The sequence below is a fragment of the Haemorhous mexicanus genome, chromosome 2, assembly GCF_027477595.1.
Source record: "Haemorhous mexicanus isolate bHaeMex1 chromosome 2, bHaeMex1.pri, whole genome shotgun sequence".
NCBI lineage: Eukaryota > Metazoa > Chordata > Aves > Passeriformes > Fringillidae > Haemorhous > Haemorhous mexicanus.
Window position 1 is genome coordinate 121,571,026 of NC_082342.1, and position 18,283 is coordinate 121,589,308.

At 55.5% G+C, this 18,283-nt stretch overlaps 1 protein-coding gene across 1 annotated transcript; it reads right to left on the bottom strand.

Annotated features, from left to right (window-relative positions):
- Window positions 1-3,910: 3,910 nt before the first annotated feature.
- KCNE1 (potassium voltage-gated channel subfamily E regulatory subunit 1) lies at window positions 3,911-10,775 on the bottom strand. The gene is given in 2 exon segments (XM_059840169.1): window positions 3,911-6,666; window positions 10,588-10,775. Coding segments are annotated over 2 exon segments (606 nt in total). The 3' UTR covers window positions 3,911-6,248.
- Window positions 10,776-18,283: the final 7,508 nt, after the last annotated feature.

Sequence of the window (18,283 nt, forward strand, 5' to 3'; positions counted from 1 at the left end):
CCTCTGCTCATCCCAGCCTGGATTGATCCCAAGTGTGATATATGTTAATGAATAATTTGTGGAATTAAAACCACAGCATCCTGTGTACCGAGCCAGTGTGGGGCAACAAGCAGCAAGAGGCTAGGTGATAAAGAGTGGAGATTCAAACACCAGGAGGACACTGGCTCCAGGGATGGGTATTTCAAGGGATTTCTTTCCATCTGACAAGACCCCAGCAGGAGGCATTTGATAGGCATCATCAGAAGTTTATCCCAGAAAGTTCTCACCTGGCAGGATTCCAGCAATTATCCACCGGTTCCAGGAAACGCAGCAGCTAAAAAGAAAAACTACAATAATATGCTAAAATATGCTAATGAAGGGCCCCTTCCAGAGCCCAAAAACTGTATAAAATGGACCCCCTCAAAATGACATTTTGGAGACTGTCTCAGTTGGAAAGACAGGTGCCTGCTAAGGAAGGCAGGAGCCTCCCCTGAAATGGAGAAAATGAACCCCCCCCCCCCCCCTCCAAATTGTTATAAATTTTAAATTAAGGGGATCTCAGGCAACAAAAATTATGGGAGCAGGAAATAACAGTTCTTTAATAGGGAAGAAAATAAAAGGATAAAATAAACGATGCAGTACACTAGAATAACCCTGACAGAGTCAGAACTCAACCTGACACCCTGTGGGTCAGGGTGCTGGCAGCAGTCCCATTGGAATTGTGGCTGCAGCCCTCCTGCAGTGTCAGGGGTGGTTCTGCTGGGGCAGAGATCCTGGAGAAAAGGATGTATTCTTCCTCCAAAGATCCAGTGGAAGAGGCAGCTGCTGTTCCTCTGGGAAATCCAGTGTGGAAAAGCTGTGCTGGTGTTCCAGGATCTCCAGATTATATCCGGGTAGGAATGCTTGGCTCCTCCCCCTGGGCTCACATCTCCCAGTGGGATGCTGTAGTTCTTATCAGCCATGCAGGAACATCCAATGGCCTCTTATCAGCAGGTGTCTCCCTGGAGGGAGGAGTGATTGTGGAAGAGATAAGGAGAAATTTCCCACTTGACAAAAGACAGCTGCCATCCAGATGTCAATAGAACACATTTTGCCCTGCAGTCTGGGACAGAGACCCACGGGGACTCTGGTGTGATAGAGGCCAAATCCTGAACCTCCCCAACCCTCATCGCCTGGCTCAGACTCGAATCGCTTGTGGCTTTTTCCACATTTATACTCTGATAATTCAATACATTTCCTTAATTATTAAATTGCAATATTCATTTATAACACGGGGGTTGCCCCATCCCAAGTGCAGCCCCTGGCCTGGTTAGACCTCAGCAGATTCCCACTTGTGGAGCTGGTGCAGGTCCCTCTGTCCGGCTCCTGCCGCATTCCTGGTGCCCTCCCGCAGCTCTCGACCAGCCTTGTGCTGCTCCCTGCAGCCATTCCTTGGGAAAGGCTCCCTGGAGCCTTCACGTGCCCAGCTGAGCTCCAGCTGGATCAGGACACTGGGGACCCAGTTTGGGGCAGTGATAACAACGTGTAAAACTGCAACAGGATGCCAGGGAAATCTTACACGAGATAAGAGCGGTTATCAGCTGTAAAGAATGTTCTGCTCGCTTCTGATTGCTTCTATCTTCTATTTTTATCAGTTTCCTCCTGCTTGTCTCTGAACAAGTTTCCAGGTTTAGCAGGTCAGACCCAGCCAGCTGCAAATAAAGATAGCCCTGATAACTGCAAATGGCACAGGGCAGCTGGCTCCAGCCTCCCAGGGCCTTTGGCTGGGAAGGATTTTCCAGCTGGACCGTTCAGGCCCAGGGATTTAATCTCCTGGTACAGGACCTCCTTGAGCCAGGTCTCATAAGCTCTTGGAGATTTATATCACACCCAAAATAGCTCAGCTACCTCAGAAGGCATAAAATCAGCAGGGTGGTTTGTGTGGTAGTGTTGGAAACAGAAGTTTTAATAAAAGGCAAAATAACACAACTCTTTACAGAGAAAAGCCAAGTGAGGTGCAAGAGGTTCTTGCCCCTGGTAAAGCACTTTACAAAAACAATTAGTTTTTTTGTTCTCTTCTTTTTCTAGTAAATTGTCCAGGCAGGACTTTTTGGCTCCTGTCCAGTTGGCCATCCTTGAGTTTGAGGTGAAGTCCCCCAGGTCCTGCGAGGTCTCTTGCCTAACTGAGGAGAGAAACTTCTGGGCTTTTTTCCTTTTTAAGGACAGAAAGGAGACTTTTGTCACTCTGTCAACAGAGGGCACATTTCTATAATCTCCCATCCCTGCAGCTCTGAAGATTTCTGCTGCTAAAATAAAACCCCACCTGCTGTGGGGGCCAGTTCTCCATCAGGTGGGAAATGAGAGCTTGGAGTTCTCCAGGGTGGGGAGGGCCAAGGCTAAGCCCTCAATCTCAGCAGGTCAGAGCTGCCTCAGAGCACACAGATTGGCTTCCCTGGCTCTGGGCTGCCTGGAGATGAACTCCTGGAGCCATCCCTGGGATGTGCTTCCCTCAGTGCTGCCCTCGCCTTTCCTTCCAGCTGGAATTGGCACCTGGCTGTCCCCAAGCTGAGCCTGGGCCACGCTCACCGCTCTGTCTGAGTGGATTTATTGTGGGCAGGCAGAGACAGGCTGTGAACTGACAGAAGGGTTGGACTGGAGATGGGGATGGCCCAGGGATCCAGGGGCAGCCACAGCTGCTCTGGGAATTCCATTCCAGGGCCTGCCCACCCTCCCAGAGAGCAATCCCTCATTCCCAAGATCCCATCAAATCCTACTTGGAAGCCATTCCCTGGCTCCTGTCCCTCCATCCTTGTCCCCAGTCCCTCTGCAGCTCTCCTGGAGCCCCCTCAGGCCCTGCCAGGGGCTCTGGGCTCTCCCTGGAGCTGTTCCTGTAGCCTCTCTCCATGGCCACAGGAGCTGGACGGGAGCCCTGCTGGGTGTCCCCAGCCCGGCCGAAGATGGGCACACCAAGTGCCACCCCCGGGTCCCCTCCGGAACCCTGGCAGTGGTTACCCTCTGCGGCGTGCCTGGCGCAGGCGGGAGCGTGGCTACGACGTCCCGAGATCAAGGAAGGAGAAGTGGACACCCATGTAGGTACCAAGGAGCTTTAATGTTCCCCGGCGGGGCCAGGGATGGAGGGATGGGCGACACGGAGGGGGTCTCGGGGGGCACAGATAAAGGGAGTGGGTGCCATAGGAGGAGACACAAAGCAAACCAATAATGAGGACCCAGGGAGAGCGCAGGTTACAGCTGAGCCACCGAGGATCACACAGGGGAGGGGAAAAACCCCGGGGGCAAATCATACATCAAATAAGGGATGGTTGACCCAGAGAATTCTGGAAATAACGGGGGGTGGTTACCGTGACAGACAGAGGGGGTAGGCAGCCCCAAAAGGGAGGAAATAAGTTTACAACTTAGGGAGAAACCATTGTGAGGGAAGTACATGGGGGGGGGAACCGAGGACCAAACCATTATTGACTTACAAAAGGAATAACCGATTCTAAAAACACACGATGCCACATTCTCCTGTCCAGGTGAGCACCCCCAGCTCTCCCAGCCTGGCTCCAGAGCCCTCAGAGCATCTCCATGGCTTCCTCTGGACTCACTCCAACACTTCCGTGGCTTTTTGCAGGCCCGCTGTCATTCTGTGGAGCTGGAGGTGCCCCCAGGCCTTGGCTGCCCTGGGCAGGGAGCCGTGCCCAGCTGGCATCCGTGCCCAGCTGGCATCCGTGCCAGAATGGCCCTGGGGGCTGCAAGCCCCGGGAGTCAGCTCGGGTGGGGAATTCCCGCTGGTATTTTGGTATTTGTGCAGCTCTGGGTGCTCGGGGAGAGGCCCCAGCACTGCCTGGCCCTGGTTAATCGGGTGAGTGGGTGCCTGCTGGGGAGGATCTGCCCCCTGCCCTGAGCCTGTGGAACAGGTTGGGAGGAAAAAACAACGTCTGAGGCCACGAGCAGGGCTTGAAATTCACATTTTATTGCTCTGTACAAGTGAAAAAACCAGAGGGGGGAAAAGAACTCCAGGACTGAAAGGTGCAAGCCCACGGTGGGAATCCACCAAGGGTGAGGGTGGCACAGCAGAGCTCCTCTCTTTTTTAATTCCAGTTAAATGAAAAGGCAGAGCTGCTAAAAGGAAAAAAAAAATGGGGTACAATTGATGCTGAACATCACCCTCCTCCCAAATAACCCCCCTGGAGCTATGAAAATAAAGTGACCGAAAATCCCTGAAAATACCTGGGGTGGAGGGAGAGCTGCAGGAGGGAGCCCTGGGGATGAGCTTCACCCCAAGGGTTTAATGCCATTAAATGTTTTCAAGAATTGAAGGTTTTAACTAATTAAAGGGTTTCATGTCATTAAAGGCAATTTTTTAGTGCAAGTTTAAGCCAAGTCCAAGGGCCTGGCTCTGTAAATCCTCTCCCAGGGCAAGTCCTAAACAGTGAGATCCCAAAGGAGCAGAGCCCAAGCTGAGAAATCAACATTATCCCAGAGCTGGGCTTGGGTTTTCATTCCTCCTGAGGAAAAAGTGACTGGGATAATTAAGTTGCTGGAGATTTCCCAAGCTGCTCCAGACACCAAAATTGTGGATCTTGTCTTCAGCTTAATGGTAGGCACTAAATAAATATAATTTAAAAAACCCAACCCTGAGTTTTGAGTGTCCTGAGCGCTCTGGGAACACAGACATGGCTGGAATATTGCTTAGGTGGGAGTGCAGTGCCAAAGAAGTACCTGGGAAAGGGCTCTGCTGGGATTGCTTCCCTCTCCAAGCTCTCTGCCCTCACCTTGCCTTGGAAGCAGATGCTCAATCTCTTTCCTCTCCAGCAGCTAAAAATGGGATTTGTGTCCCCACTCCCGCCCAGAGTGTTGCTTCCTTCCCCCCAAAGCAGCTCCAAGCTGGCAAAGCTGTTCTTTTAGGGAACACAATGCCCAGGGGAGATGGATTTCTCCTCTCCCAGGAGGGCAATGTTGGTGCCACAGCAGCTGAGTTTGGCTGCCCTGTCCCTCCTGTGCAGGAGGGAACAGGAGGGAAGGGCAGGAAAACCTTCCTGGATTTTGTGTGGGATCCTTGGATGGGCGCCTGGGAGCTGCTCAGGGAACCTGAGCTAAGCACAGACAGCAACTCTGGGTGATTAAACAGCAGAAATTATGGAATTGCTCTTCCCACAGTGGAAATTCCCTTCCCAACCAGGGGCTGGCACTTGGGGCTCGTGCAATGACTAATTGGGATTGAAATTTGGGAACATTCCCCACGTCCCTGGCACAGACCCAGTCTTTGCACATGGATTTTGCTGCCAGGATCAAGCCCCATCCATAGGAAGGAAATTAAATTGACTGGTCCCAGCAAGAGCAGTCTGGGAGACCTGCTGGGAATCAGAATCCTGGAATCACTGAGGTTGGAAAAGGCCTCCAAGATCTTTGAGTCCAGCCCCTGGCCCAGCATTAACCATGTCCCCAAGTGCCACACCCATCACAGTGGCTAAAGTGTCCCTCCAAAGTCTGTGTTCTTCCATGGAAATATTTTTCAGGGAAAAAAAAGGGAATCTTTTCCTAATATTTTATCACTAAGAGGGGCACGATTCTGAAGGAAACAGGTTAGTACAGCACTGTACAATTTATAAAATCTTTGTTCTAAGCTGGACAAAAATGCAAATGAAATCTTTCAGCTGCGATTTCTCTCGGGGGAGTTTGGTCTTTCTGGAAAACGATTGCCTAAGCCATGCTTGGCAATTAACACCTCTACCCTGTGTTTGGTTCTAATTAGGTCCTAATTAGGCTCTAATGTCACACCAGCAGCACCACGATTTGCCTTTGTGGAGAATCAGAGAATCCCAGAATGGGTTGGGTTGGAGGGGGGATCAAACCCACCCCATTCCCATGGCAGGGACACCTCCCACTGTGCCAGGTGCTCCAGCTCCAGTGTCCAGCCTGGCCTTGGGCACTGCCAGGGATCCAGGGGCAGCCCCAGCTGCTCTGGGCACCTGTGCCAGGGCAGATTTATTCCCAAGATCCCATCCAGCCCTGCCCTGTGAGGGATGAGGCCCTGGCTCAGGAGGTGAAGCTGATGAGTCCGTGCCCTTCCGTGTGAATCCCGACGCTGCCTCACGGCCATTCCCACACGATGCCCACGCCAGGCTCTGGGGCAGCACTGGGATCTCCCAGATCCATCAGCTTCACCAGAGCTGCTCCTGCAGCCTGGCCAGGACCCGTGGCCCTGCAGAAGGGCCAGCAGCTCCCCTGGCCCGCAGCAGGCACCGCTCCCCTCGTCCCGGCGCCGCACGCCATCCTCCCCCCTTTCCCTAGGAAGATTTCTCCTCAGGGATCTTCATGGCCGGCTGCTCCACGGCCAGCTGGTTCTCCAGGACACAGCAGAGCCTGTAACTCTCGAGGACCTTGGCCTGGAAGTACTCCCTGTCCTTCCTGTGCCAGGCATCCGTGGCGATGTAGGTGTTGAAGGGGTCGCGGGGCCCCTCGAGGCGCCGCGCCCGCAGGTTGGTCACCATCACCCCCACGGTGAAGAAGCCAAAGAGCCCCAGCATGAGCAGCACGTAGATGATGGCCAGGCCGTCGCTGGCACTGCTCTCCTGGGCAGCAGCCGAGCTGTTGGAGCGTTCCAGGCACTCCTGGAGCAGTTTGGAGAGGAGCAGGTTCGGGGCCGTGGTGTTCGACAGCGCCAGCATTTGGGTTTTCTGTGCTTGGCACTTCTTCCTTCCTTTGCTGGAAAAGGATAAAAGTCAGGGGGTGGCATCAGATAAATGTGGGATTAAGGTCTTTTCTGACCCAGAGATGGGCAGCTGAGAGGTGGTTGAAAAACTTTTATTCCATTTTCAGTCTCATGTGAAGGGTGAGACAATACAGATGTTATAATTCACTCCATCACAATCAGAAGCCAATTATTTCCTAATTACAATGCACTGTAAGTGTTTCTTGGCCTGTCAGCTTTAGCCACACCATGCTGTAAATGCCTCAAAGCCAATCATCTAAAATCACCCCTGGTGGGTCCCACTGCAATGCATCTTTCACAGTTCTGTTTCTCCAAACCATCCAGGCTGGTTTGCAAGGCCATCCTTGGAAACTTGTTTCTAGCTCTATTTCTCTCCCAGCAATGTCTGTCCTATTCCAGGGCATTCCTAAGGCAGCATTTCTTGTCTCAAGGTTTGCACACAGGTGCACACTGGGTGAGCCTGCTGTCAGGCCCTGAGAGCTCTCTACAAATCCATTTCCCACATTTCCCACTCTCTCTTTAAGGGAAAATATTTCTGTGATGAATCCCACAGATAAAGATGGGATTTCTCCTGTCTCCCTTTCCTGGAGGATTTGAGAGCCTGGGTGTGATGCCTTAAGTTTGAGCTTTTCTATTTTTCAGGTTCTGTGCTGCTTTAGTGTGTAACTCTGAGCTTCAGGTGTGAGTCAGTTCTCTTCACAGGGCAGGGAGACAGAGCAATCCTTTTCCAGCTTCTCCAAGGACAACTGGTACAAGTTCCAGGCCCAAAAAGGGTACACAAGGGAGAACTGGAGAGAGAAAAACAAGCAGGGTGGGAGTGCCTGGGCTAAAGCTGGGCTGGGACAATGAACTGCAAGGTGCAAATGGAGCAGAGCTGATCCCAGGGAGAGACCCCGTGCCCGGCCGTGCATTTTGGGGCCATTTTGGGTCATCTTGGGGGCAGCCCTGGCTGGGCTCTGGTGCTGCCCAAGGTGGGTCCATGGAGGCCTTTTAATAAATATACAGAAAAGGATTTCTTAAAATTTATTTTTATAAATTATTAAATTTTATTATTAATTTATTGAATTTCTTATATAATAATTAATCCTATAGTGTAATAATAATTTATTACTAAATTATTGCTTATTTAGTCTTTATCATTTTAATAAATCCCTACTTTATTCTGTAACTCTGCCCAGCCTCTGCTCTGGGTCAGCCTTCACCAGGCATCAGTCTGACCTGGAGAGCTCCTCTCATCTCCCACCTGCAACCCAGCCAGGGCTGAGTCCATCCCCAGGAACACCTTCCAAAGCCCCCTGGGCTGCACAGCTTCTCTGTCCTGGTGTGGAGCTGGCACAGATCTCACCCCGAGCTCCCTGAGCTTCAGGACCCCCTCCCTGAGCCCCCCGGGCAGGAGGGTCCCAGCCAAGGGGACAGCTCTGATCTCTGCTCTGGGACGGGGACAGCACCCAGGGAAGGGCTGGGGCTGGCCCAGGAGGGGTTTGGGTTGGATTTTAGGGCAAGGTTCTTCCCCCGAGGGTGCTGGCACTGCCCAGGCTGCCCAGGGAATGGGCACGGCCCCGAGGCTGCCAGAGCTCCAGGAGCAGGAGCTGGGGACACCCAGAAGCTCCTGGAAGGTCAAAACCTCCCAGGCACAGCCTCAGCTCTGCCTGTCTCACACCAGAGGCTCAAGGGTTCTTTTCCCTTTCCAATCCACCTGTAAATCACTTATTGAGAGGAATCCTCTCAGCACTGCATTCCCAAATCATCAGCAGCCAGGCAACATCAAATCAAAAACTCATTTTGGGGTTGGGAGGGACCTCAGAGCCCACCCAGTGCCACCCCTGCCATGGCAGGGACACCTCCCACTGTCCCCAGTGTCCAGCCTGGCCTTGGGCACTGCCAGGGATCCAGGGGCAGCCCCAGCTGCTCTGGGCACCCTGGGCCAGGGCCTGCCCACCCTGCCAGGGAACAATTCCTCATTCTCAATCTCCCACCCAGCCCTGCCCTCTGGCACTGGGAGCCATTCCCTGGCTCTTGTCCCTCCAGGTCTTGGAAATTGTCTCTCTCCAGGTTTTTGTAGCTCCATCCAAGGCCAGGCTGGACACTGGGGCTGGAGCAGCCTGGGACAGTGGGAGGTGTCCCTGCCATGGCAGGGGTGGCCCTGGGTGGGCTTGGAGGAACTTCCCAACCCAAACCAGTCGGGAATTCTGTGATTTTATGGCCTGTCCCTGATCCCTGCAGCCATGGGGTGCCAGAGCAGCCAAAGCCACTCCAGGGTTCTGAGCCCGACTGGGTGGGGAGAGGCCAAGGGGAGCCCCTGGAGAGCTCCTGGTGCCTCTCTGGGAGCTGAGGCCATGGGAATGTCACAGCAGAGCTGCAGAGTGACTTTGGACTCCAACACAGGGAACTGCAGCTGGATCTGGCACCTCATGGAGCTGCTGCCATGCAGCTGTGGGATGGCAGGGCTGACTGGCACCCCCTGACTGGCACTGGCTGCTCCCCTACAGAGGCACAGCACAAGGCTCTGTCTGCTCCAGAGAAGCTGGATCCTGCTCCCAGAGCCTGGATCCTGCTCCCCAGAGCCTGGATCCTGCTCCCAGAGCCTGGATCCTGCTCCCCAGAGCCTGGATCCTGCTCCCCAGAGCCTGGATCCTGCTCCCAGAGCCTGGATCCTGCTCCCCAGAGCCTGGATCCTGCTCCCAGAGCCTGGATCCTGCTCCCCAGAGCCTGGATCCTGCTCCCCAGAGCCTGGATCCTGCTCCCAGAGCCTGGATCCTGCTCCCAGAGCCTGGATCCTGCTCCCCAGAGCCTGGATCCTGCTCCCCAGAGCCTGGATCCTGCTCCCAGAGCCTGGATCCTGCTCCCCAGAGCCTGGATCCTGCTCCTTGAACCTGGATCCTGCTCCCAGAGCCTGGATCCTGCTTCCACAGCCTGGATCCTGCTCCCACAGCCTGGATCCTGCTCCCACAGCCTGGATCCTGCTCCCACAGCCTGGGAACTGCTCCTTGAACCTGGATCCTGCTCCTTGAACCTGGATCCTGCTCCCAGTGGAGAACTCCCAGCCCAGTGGGCGCCTTCAGCTCCAGCCCAGCCCTTCCTGCCCTGGGCTGATCTCCAGGAGCTCCAGAGGAGCAGCTGCTCCCAGAGCCTGCAGGTGCCACCAGGGTTTAAATGGGAAAAAGGAATTTTCTGTCCTGGAATGCTCCTAAAATCTGCAACACTCAGCTTTGGAGCTCAACAGGAATTTTGTCCTCGAGCATTGGGAGCTGCAGAGAGCCCAGAGGAGGCTCCAGGATGGGCAGAGGGCTGGAGCAGCTCTGCTGGGAGGAAAGGCTGGCACAGCTGGCATTGCTCACCTGCACAGGAGAAGCTTTGGGCTGAGCTCAGGGTGGCCTTGCAGGGCCTGGAGGAGCCCCAGGAAAGCTGGAGAGAGACAATTCCCAGGGGATGCAGGGACAGCACCCAGGGAATGGCTTCCAACTGGTAGATTTCCATTCCAGTCCCTCATTTCCCTGTGATGGAAATGAGGGGCTGGGATGGAATTGCCAGAGCAGCTGGGGCTGCCCCTGGATCCCTGGCAGTGCCCAAGGCCAGGCTGGACACTGGGGCTGGAGCAGCCTAGGACAGTGGGAGGGGTGGCACTGGGTGGGCTTTGAGGTCTCCCCCAACCCAAACCATTCCAGGACTCCATAAAAACTGACTCTTGGCTGCCTCTGTTTCTCTTCCCTGCTGAGGTTGCAATGTGATTTTTATCACACAAGCAGAGCTGGATGTGAAGTGACAGATTTTAGCAGCATTTTCTCAGCTCTCCCAAACCAGAGCACCTCTATTTCCATTTCCACCAAGCAAACATCTCCAACCCTCTCTCCTGCTGCTGCCAAAAGTGCCAGCAGCCAGCCCCAGAAACCCAGGCAGCTTGGAGGAACACTCACCTCTAGAAAACAGCTCTATCACCATTTCCTGTGGTTTGCTGGCACAGAAATAAAGCCTGTGCTACTCTCAGAGCAAAAATCAGCACAGCACATCACCCACCTCCCAGATATTCTGCCTCCCAAACGTTCTGGTGCTTCTGCAGTGCCATGAAGGATCCAGTGACCTCCCTGGCTTGTTTCCCTGCCATTCCTTCAAGGATGAGTGGCTCTGACACGTTCCCATTGCACAAGGGAGCCCCATTTCCTCACCCCAGCTCCCGGGAATTTTGCAACCCAGGGCAGCATCCAGGGCACTGCTCCTGCCCGAGCTGGGAGGGAGGGAGAGCTGCTGCAGGGAGGGGTCTGCAGCTCTGGGCTCTGCAAACACCTCCTGCAGCCCCCACCTGGGTGGAGGAGCCTCTCCTGCCTGCCCAGGCCCGTCCCTCCCTGCTCACCTGGGCAGCACCACCTCAGCCCCTGGAATGGCTGTAAAGCACCTGCGCAGTGGGGGACATGGAATCGTCCCCAAATCCTCACTTTTCTCTGATCACAAGCCAGAAATCCAGTTTTCTTGCAATAGCATATAGATAACAGCATATAGATATCCCATCCCATTATCCCATTATCCCATTATCCCATCCCAATCTCAGTCCAATCCCATCCATCCCAATCTCTCCCATCCCATCCCAAACTGAATATGAATCCAACCCCATCCCATCAATCCCATCCCATCCCATCCCAACCCATCCCAACCTATCAATCCCATCCAACCCCATTGGGCACTGAATTGTCCCCAAACTCGCACTGAATTGTCCCCAAACCCCCAGTGAATTGTCCCCAAACCTGCACTGAATTGTCCCCAAACCCCCAGTGAATTGTCCCCAAACCTGCACTGAATTGTCCCCAAACCCCCAGTGAATTGTCCCCAAACCTGCACTGAATTGTCCCCAAACCCCCAATGAACTGTCCCCAAACCCGCACTGAGTTGTCCCCAAACCCGCACTGAATTGTCCCCAAACCTGCACTGAGTTGTCCCCAAACCCGCACTGAGTTGTCCCCAAACCCGCACTGAATTGTCCCCAAACCTGCACTGAATTGTCCCCAAACCCGCACTGAGTTGTCCCCAAACCCGCACTGAGTTGTCCCCAAACCCGCACTGAGCTGTCCCCAAACCCGCACTGACTTGTCCCCAGACCCGCACTGAGTTGTCCCCAAACCCGCACTGAGTTGTCCCCAAACCCGCGCTGAGTTGTCCCCAGACCCGCACTGAGCTGTCCCCAGACTCGCACTGAGTTGTCCCCAAACCCCCACTGAGTTGTCCCCAAACCTGCACTGAATTGTCCCCCAACCCGCACTGAGCTGTCCCCAGACCCGCACTGAGCTGTCCCCAAACCCGCACTGAGTTGTCCCCAAACCCGCGCTGAGCTGTCCCCAGACCCTCACTGAGTTGTCCCCAGACCCTCACTTCTCTCTGCTCACAAGGCAGTTGTTTCCTTGCCCCCAGCCCGTGGATGTCCCGCTGTTCCAAGGTGGAAGCCCAGCACCGCTCCCTGCCCCGCTCCGATCCCGGGATGCGGCAGCCTCGGGCTGCTCCGAGCCCCGGGGAGCGAACCCGGCGCGGCTGGAACAGCGAACGAACGGCGGCGGCGGCGGAGCCCGGCTCTGCTCCTCCATCAGTTCAGCTCTGCTGAGCTCCCGGGCTCCTGCACGCTCCCGTTTCTCCCCGGCCCCGCTCCCGGACACACCTGCGGGCTGAGCCCCTCCTGGGCAGGGAGGAGATGCCAGCCCGACGGTGCCTCTGGCTGCTGCACGGCCACCAGCCCGGTGTCACTGTCCTGTCCTGGCACAGACAGCAGGGAAAAGCCGGGCTGGGAGGAGGAGGAGGGAGGGAAGGAGGGAAGGAGGGAGGGCAGCGGAGCCGTGCCCGCCGCAGGTGCCCAGGTGGGAGGTGCTGAGGGGGCACCGCGGCTCCTGGCATGGGAGATGTGCAGCCAGAGCAGCACCGGAGAGAGGGAACCGTGGAATTCCTGAGTGGGAATGACCCAGAGGGATCCCCCAGTGCCAGCCCTGCCCTGCCCAGACCCCCCCAAGCCCAGCCTGGGCATCCCTGGCAGCGCTGGCCAAAGGCTCCTGGAGCTCTGGCAGCCTCGGGGCCGTGCCCATTCCCTGGGCAGCCTGGGCAGTGCCAGCACCCTCTGGGGAAGAACCTTGCCCTGAAATCCAACCCAAACCCCTCCTGGGCCAGCTCCAGCTGCTCCCTGGGTGCTGCACCCCCAGGAGCTCTGAGCTCAGGCTGCTCTGCTCCAGGAGGGCTCCAAGGCTGGGACATTCCCAAAGGTGCTGCCCTGGCCCCTGGCACTCCCCGAGCTCCTTCCTGCAGGGATATTGCACACTTGGAGCTGGCAGGAGCAAGGGGGGCTCATTTCAGGGCTCCCCTCAAACACCTCCCTGAAGGGAGCACTGGCTCCCTGCAGCCACCACCAAAACCTCAAAACCCTACCCCAAATCTCACCCTCAGCTTCCCACGGGAGGGAGAAGCTCAGTGGCTACCACTGAGGCACAGGGGGCTCATCAGTGCCCACCTGGGAGCTACAAAATGAATTTATCAGTGCTGAAAGACACATTTGAGCTGCTTCAGGGATGCTGCTGGGGTGGGGTGACATCCCTTGAGCATCCCTGTCCATCCCATGGGCTGACATCCCCTCAGCATTCCTGGGCCAGGGCACATCCCAATCCATCCCATCCCATGGCCCTGGCAGGGACAGTGGCCTCCAGACCATCATCAGTGGCAGTAAACTGGGATGGGATGGGATGGGATGGGATGGGATGGGATGGGATGGGATGGGATGGGATGGGATGGGATGGGATGGGATGGGATGGGATGGGATGGGATGGGATGGGATGGGATGGGATGGGATGGCCCCTCCTTGCCTGACACTCTTTGCCAGCTGCTGTTGCCTGGGCAGCAGCTGGAGAGAGGAATTGATGGAGGCATTTAAACAAACGGATGAAAATATCTCAGCATTTTCTTGCTGCCCACCTTTCCAGAGTGTTATTGCATTTTTCCTCAGGGTGAGGATGCAGCTCCTGCTTCCCCTGCCTGAGCTGTTGCTGCATCTCAGTGAGGGAGCAGGCTGTGGGATTCATTTCTTGCACTGAGCCAAATCTCTGGTAAAATCTCCTCTCTGCCTGCTCAGTTCCTCCCTTCCAGTTCAGTTCTCCCCTGCCCCTGGGAGCCTGGAGCAGGATCTGAACCTCTTGTTTCCACAGCCCCCAGGGAATTCCCCCTTCCAGGTGAATTTTTAAGCCTGGCACAGGAGCAGGAGGGCCAAGGAAGAGGGAGAAGGTGAAGGGGTGGCCCAGCTCAGGAGGAGTCACAGGGGGAGGAGGTTCCCTTCCCCAGAGCAGTGGCACCAGTGTGAGGCCACGCACGGCCACCAAGACCCTGGGATGAGGAAATGCTGTGCCTGAGTGTGTGAGCTCCCCAGATGACTGAAAGGTGCCCCAGAGTTTAACCCAGCCCAGGAGCATCACCAGGAGAAGCTGTGGGAGGGCAGCCAGGGCTGGCTAGGGGAAGGGCACTTGTGGCTAAATCCATCTAGTGAAATAAAGGGGTTAAACCAGCCCTGCAGAAGGCTCAGAAATGGGGTTAGGGCAGCAAAGGCTCCCTCTGGGGTGGCCTCAGTGAGTTGGATCCAGGAGAGATCCAGGAGGGAGGAGGAGGAAGAGGAGGAGGAGGGTGTGGGTGGTCAGTGACAGCACAGTCAGGCCCTGCTTCCTCCTCACGGGGGAAATCTGGGACAAAATCTGATCCTGTCACTTCCTGGCCAGCCTGCCTCTTCCCTGAGTGCCTGGGAAGGGGTGTGGGACAGGAGCCAGGATCTGGGATGGCAGAGGGTTGGGGGTGGCAGAGGATCAGGGGTGGCAGGGCAGGGAGCTGTGGGGGCAGGCTGGCCCCAGGGAGGGCACTGGGGCCATTCCTTGTCCCCTTCTGCCAGGGCAGGCTCTGGTGTCCCCCAGCCAGCCCTGGGGTCACCCTCCCACCCCACGGGACACAGGAGGGGGCAGAGGGTGCCTGGGGGGAGGGAACCCCCCTGTGGGGACAGGGGGGCTCTGCTGAGCCCTGGTGACATCCGAGCTCACTGCTGGGGCAGATCAGGAATTCTCAGCCCTGGAGGAGCTGGAGCTGCTGCAGAGAGCCCAGAGGAGGCTCCAGGATGGGCAGAGGGCTGGAGCAGCTCTGCTGGGAGGAAAGGCTGGCACAGCTGGCATTGCTCACCTGCACAGGAGAAGCTTTGGGCTGAGCTCAGGGTGGCCTTGCAGGGCCTGGAGGAGCCCCAGGAAAGCTGGAGAGAGACAATTCCCAGGGGATGCAGGGACAGCACCCAGGGAATGGCTCCCAGTGCCAGAGGGCAGGGCTGGGTGGGATCTTGGCAATGAGGAATTGTTCTCTGGGATGGAATTCCCAGAGCAGCTGGGGCTGCCCCTGGATCCCTGGCAGTGCCCAAGGCCAGGCTGGACACTGGGGCTGGAGCACCTGGCACAGTGGGAGGTGTCCCTGCCATGGCAGGATGATCTTTAATGTCCCTTCCAACCCTTTTAGGCCATTTTATTTCATTCTCTGAGACCTCAGAGCCTGTGTGGGCCCCACTCCCCTCCCAGTCCCAGCAGTGTCACCTCCAGCCCAGGCAGGGCTGTGTCTCCACCAGAGCAGATCCATTGTTCCAGAAGCAAATCTGTAACTTCTGTTTGACTTTGGGGGGCCTGGAGAGCGCCTGTGACTGGGAGATTATTATTTAATATGTTTCTAAAGACTCCAACTGGTGTAGGAATCCTCTTTGCCCTCCTGGATCTGTCAGCAGGCACAGATTTCATGTTCCCTGGGTCAATGACGCCCTGTGGAGTGATGGGATCCCTCAGGAAGTTTTCTCTGGAAGGTGACAAAGGACATTTCCCAGCACAGGGTCTTGCAGATCTCTTGAAACTGCATTCCTGGAAGCCTTTAGGTTTTAATTTTGCTTTTTTTTTTTTTTTTTTTTTGATGAAAGAAATACTGAAATAAGAATGGGGAGCAGACACTTTGAAGTTTAAATACACTTTAAAGTGTATTTAACTTTAACTTTAAAGTTAAAATACACTTTATTCTTTCAATGAATGTTCCCTTTTCCTTGAAAAGCTGCTGCTGTGGCCCTTGTACAGGAATAGATGAGGTCTAAAATGGTTCTGCCCAGATCTTTATCTGTGGCATGGTAATCCCTGAAAGCCAGGAGGAAGGAGCAGAGCTGCACAAACCCTCCCTGGCAGAGTTCTCTGAGCTCCTGAGCACGAGGGAGGGAGAAATAACTCAGAATTGATTCAATCATTCAGAATTGATTGAGTAATTCAGAATTCTTCCAGAAATCATTTGGTTTCTGGCCCCACAGTGCCCCGAGCTGAGCCCAGCTCCTGGCAGGCCCCAGGTGGCAGCTCTGCTCCCTTGGCCAAGCCCAGGGGACAGGAGGTGGCCAGGCCCAGGGGACAGGAGGTGGCCAGGCCCAGGGGACAGGAGATGGCCAAGCCCAGGGGACAGGAGGTGGCCAGGCCCAGGGGACAGGAGGTGGCCAGGCCCTTCTCCAGCCCCATCCCCACCCCAAGTGTGTCCCCCCATCAGAGAGCTCTGCTGCCCAAGGCCTTGGCCAGCCCCTTTGGGATGGCACCTCCAGCTCAGCCCAAACCCTGCAGAGACAATTTTGGATTGGGGTTTTCCAAGTCACCCTACAAAGGATGGCCAAGACATAATTGTTGACATAATTCACCTGCTGCTATCCCAGCATTAATACAATTAATTAATTAATTAATGACAACCTCAAAGCCCTAAAAACAAGGGGCTGGAGCACCTGGTCCCCCTCTTTGCACCATCTCTGCCAGGATCCAGAGCTTCCCCTGGCAGCAGCAGCTCAGGGGTGCAGCAAATGCAGTTTAGAGTGAGCAGAGACTGAGCAGAGGGAGGAAGGTGAGACCCTGGATCCCAAGCTCAAAGAGACATCCCAGCAGCAAACAGAACCCCAGAATGGGTTGGGTTGGAAGGGACCTCAAAGATCATTTTGTCCCAGCCCTGCCATGGCAGGGACACCTTGCACTGTCCCAGGATGCTCCAGCCCCAGTGTCCAACCTGAATCACATCCCTGGAGGTTGGTTCATCCTCCCAGCACTTAAAGTGTTGGAAACCTGACCTGCTTGATCGCCTTTGATCCTTCAGCAAAAATATTACTGAAACTTTGGATTTTCCTCCACAGAATCCAACCACCTCAGAGGGCATTTTGTAGCCCCATTTTTATCAGCAGATCCCAGAATCCCCAAATCCCTGGGGCTGGCACAGCCCTCCCAGCCCAGGGAGTGCCAGCTGTGCCCCGTGGCCACCCTGTGCCCAGCCCAGAGCACTCAGTGCCACCTCCAGGGGACACCTGCAGGGATGGGCACTGCAGAGCTCCCTGGGCAGCCCCTGCCAAGGCCTGAGCCCCCTTTCCATGGGCAAATTGCTGCCAGCACACTGAGAAGCAGGGATGTTTTATGCTCAGAAACCAATTTCCATGGTGGCATTGTCAGAAGAATGAAAGATTCAAGATTCCCCCACGGTGCAGGAAAAAGGATTTGTCCAAACAAATCCCAGCTCCCAGGAATTTGCACCAAATCGTCAGGAGAGGAGAGACCTCAGAAAGACCCCCAGTTCAGGAGAAGAGCCAGATCACAGGGGCAGGGGTGCCCTCTGTCCTGAGAAGGAGAGCTGGGAAAGGCATTTCTGATACCTGGGCTGGAGCTCTGTGCCCACGCCACCCCCAGCCATGAGCCCCAGCCTTGCCTCCCTTATCGAGGAAGCTTTTCAGAGGCAGCAGCAGCCCTCAGCAATTTCTCTATCTCACTTCCTCTTCTTTACAAGAGCCTGTGTTGTGGTGTGAGGCCCAGACAAGCTTTTCTCTCCAGGCAGCCCCTGTGTGTCTTCCTGCTGGGCTGGTTTTGCCCTGAGCACACGCAGACGGGGCAGCAGCAGCAGCTGATTCCCAATTCCCACCCTTCCCACCCCTCAGTTCCTGCTCCACTGATTCCCAGTGCAGTGAGAGGGCTGGGAGCTCTCCTGGATGTGCAGCTGCACCCCTGCAGCCTTCACTGGAGAACTGGTGTGGACTTGCCTAAGAGCAGATTTGCTCTGTCCTGAGCTGCTCTCATCCCTGCTCACCCCAATTTTCCATTTACCCATTTTAGGATTTAACCATTTTAGGAGGAGCAAACTCATTCCAAGTGTGGTGTGAGTGAAGTCAAACATCATTCATGGTCTCCAGGCAGAGCCAGAGCTGTTGGAACTGATCCCAAAATTCCTTCCTGAGCAGCAGCAGAGGAGCCAGGCCATGGAAGCAGGAATGGTTTGGGTTGGGAGGGATTTAAGGACCATCCAATTCCATGGACAGGATTTCCACATCTCAGCTTGTTCCAGCCTGGCCTTGGACACTTCCAGAGATGGGACAGCCACAGCTTCTCCTGGACTTGTGGCAGGTGCCCACCATGGCGGGGTGGCAGTGGATGGGCTGTAAGGTCCCTCCCATCCCAATCCATCCTGGGATTCCAGAGCCATTCCCTGGCTAGCACACAGGCTCAGGACAGTGCTCTGGGGCCTCTCTGCTCACCTGTGTGGGCTGAGCTTGTGCAAATGCACTCAGCATTGAAATCCTTACCTGGAGCAGCA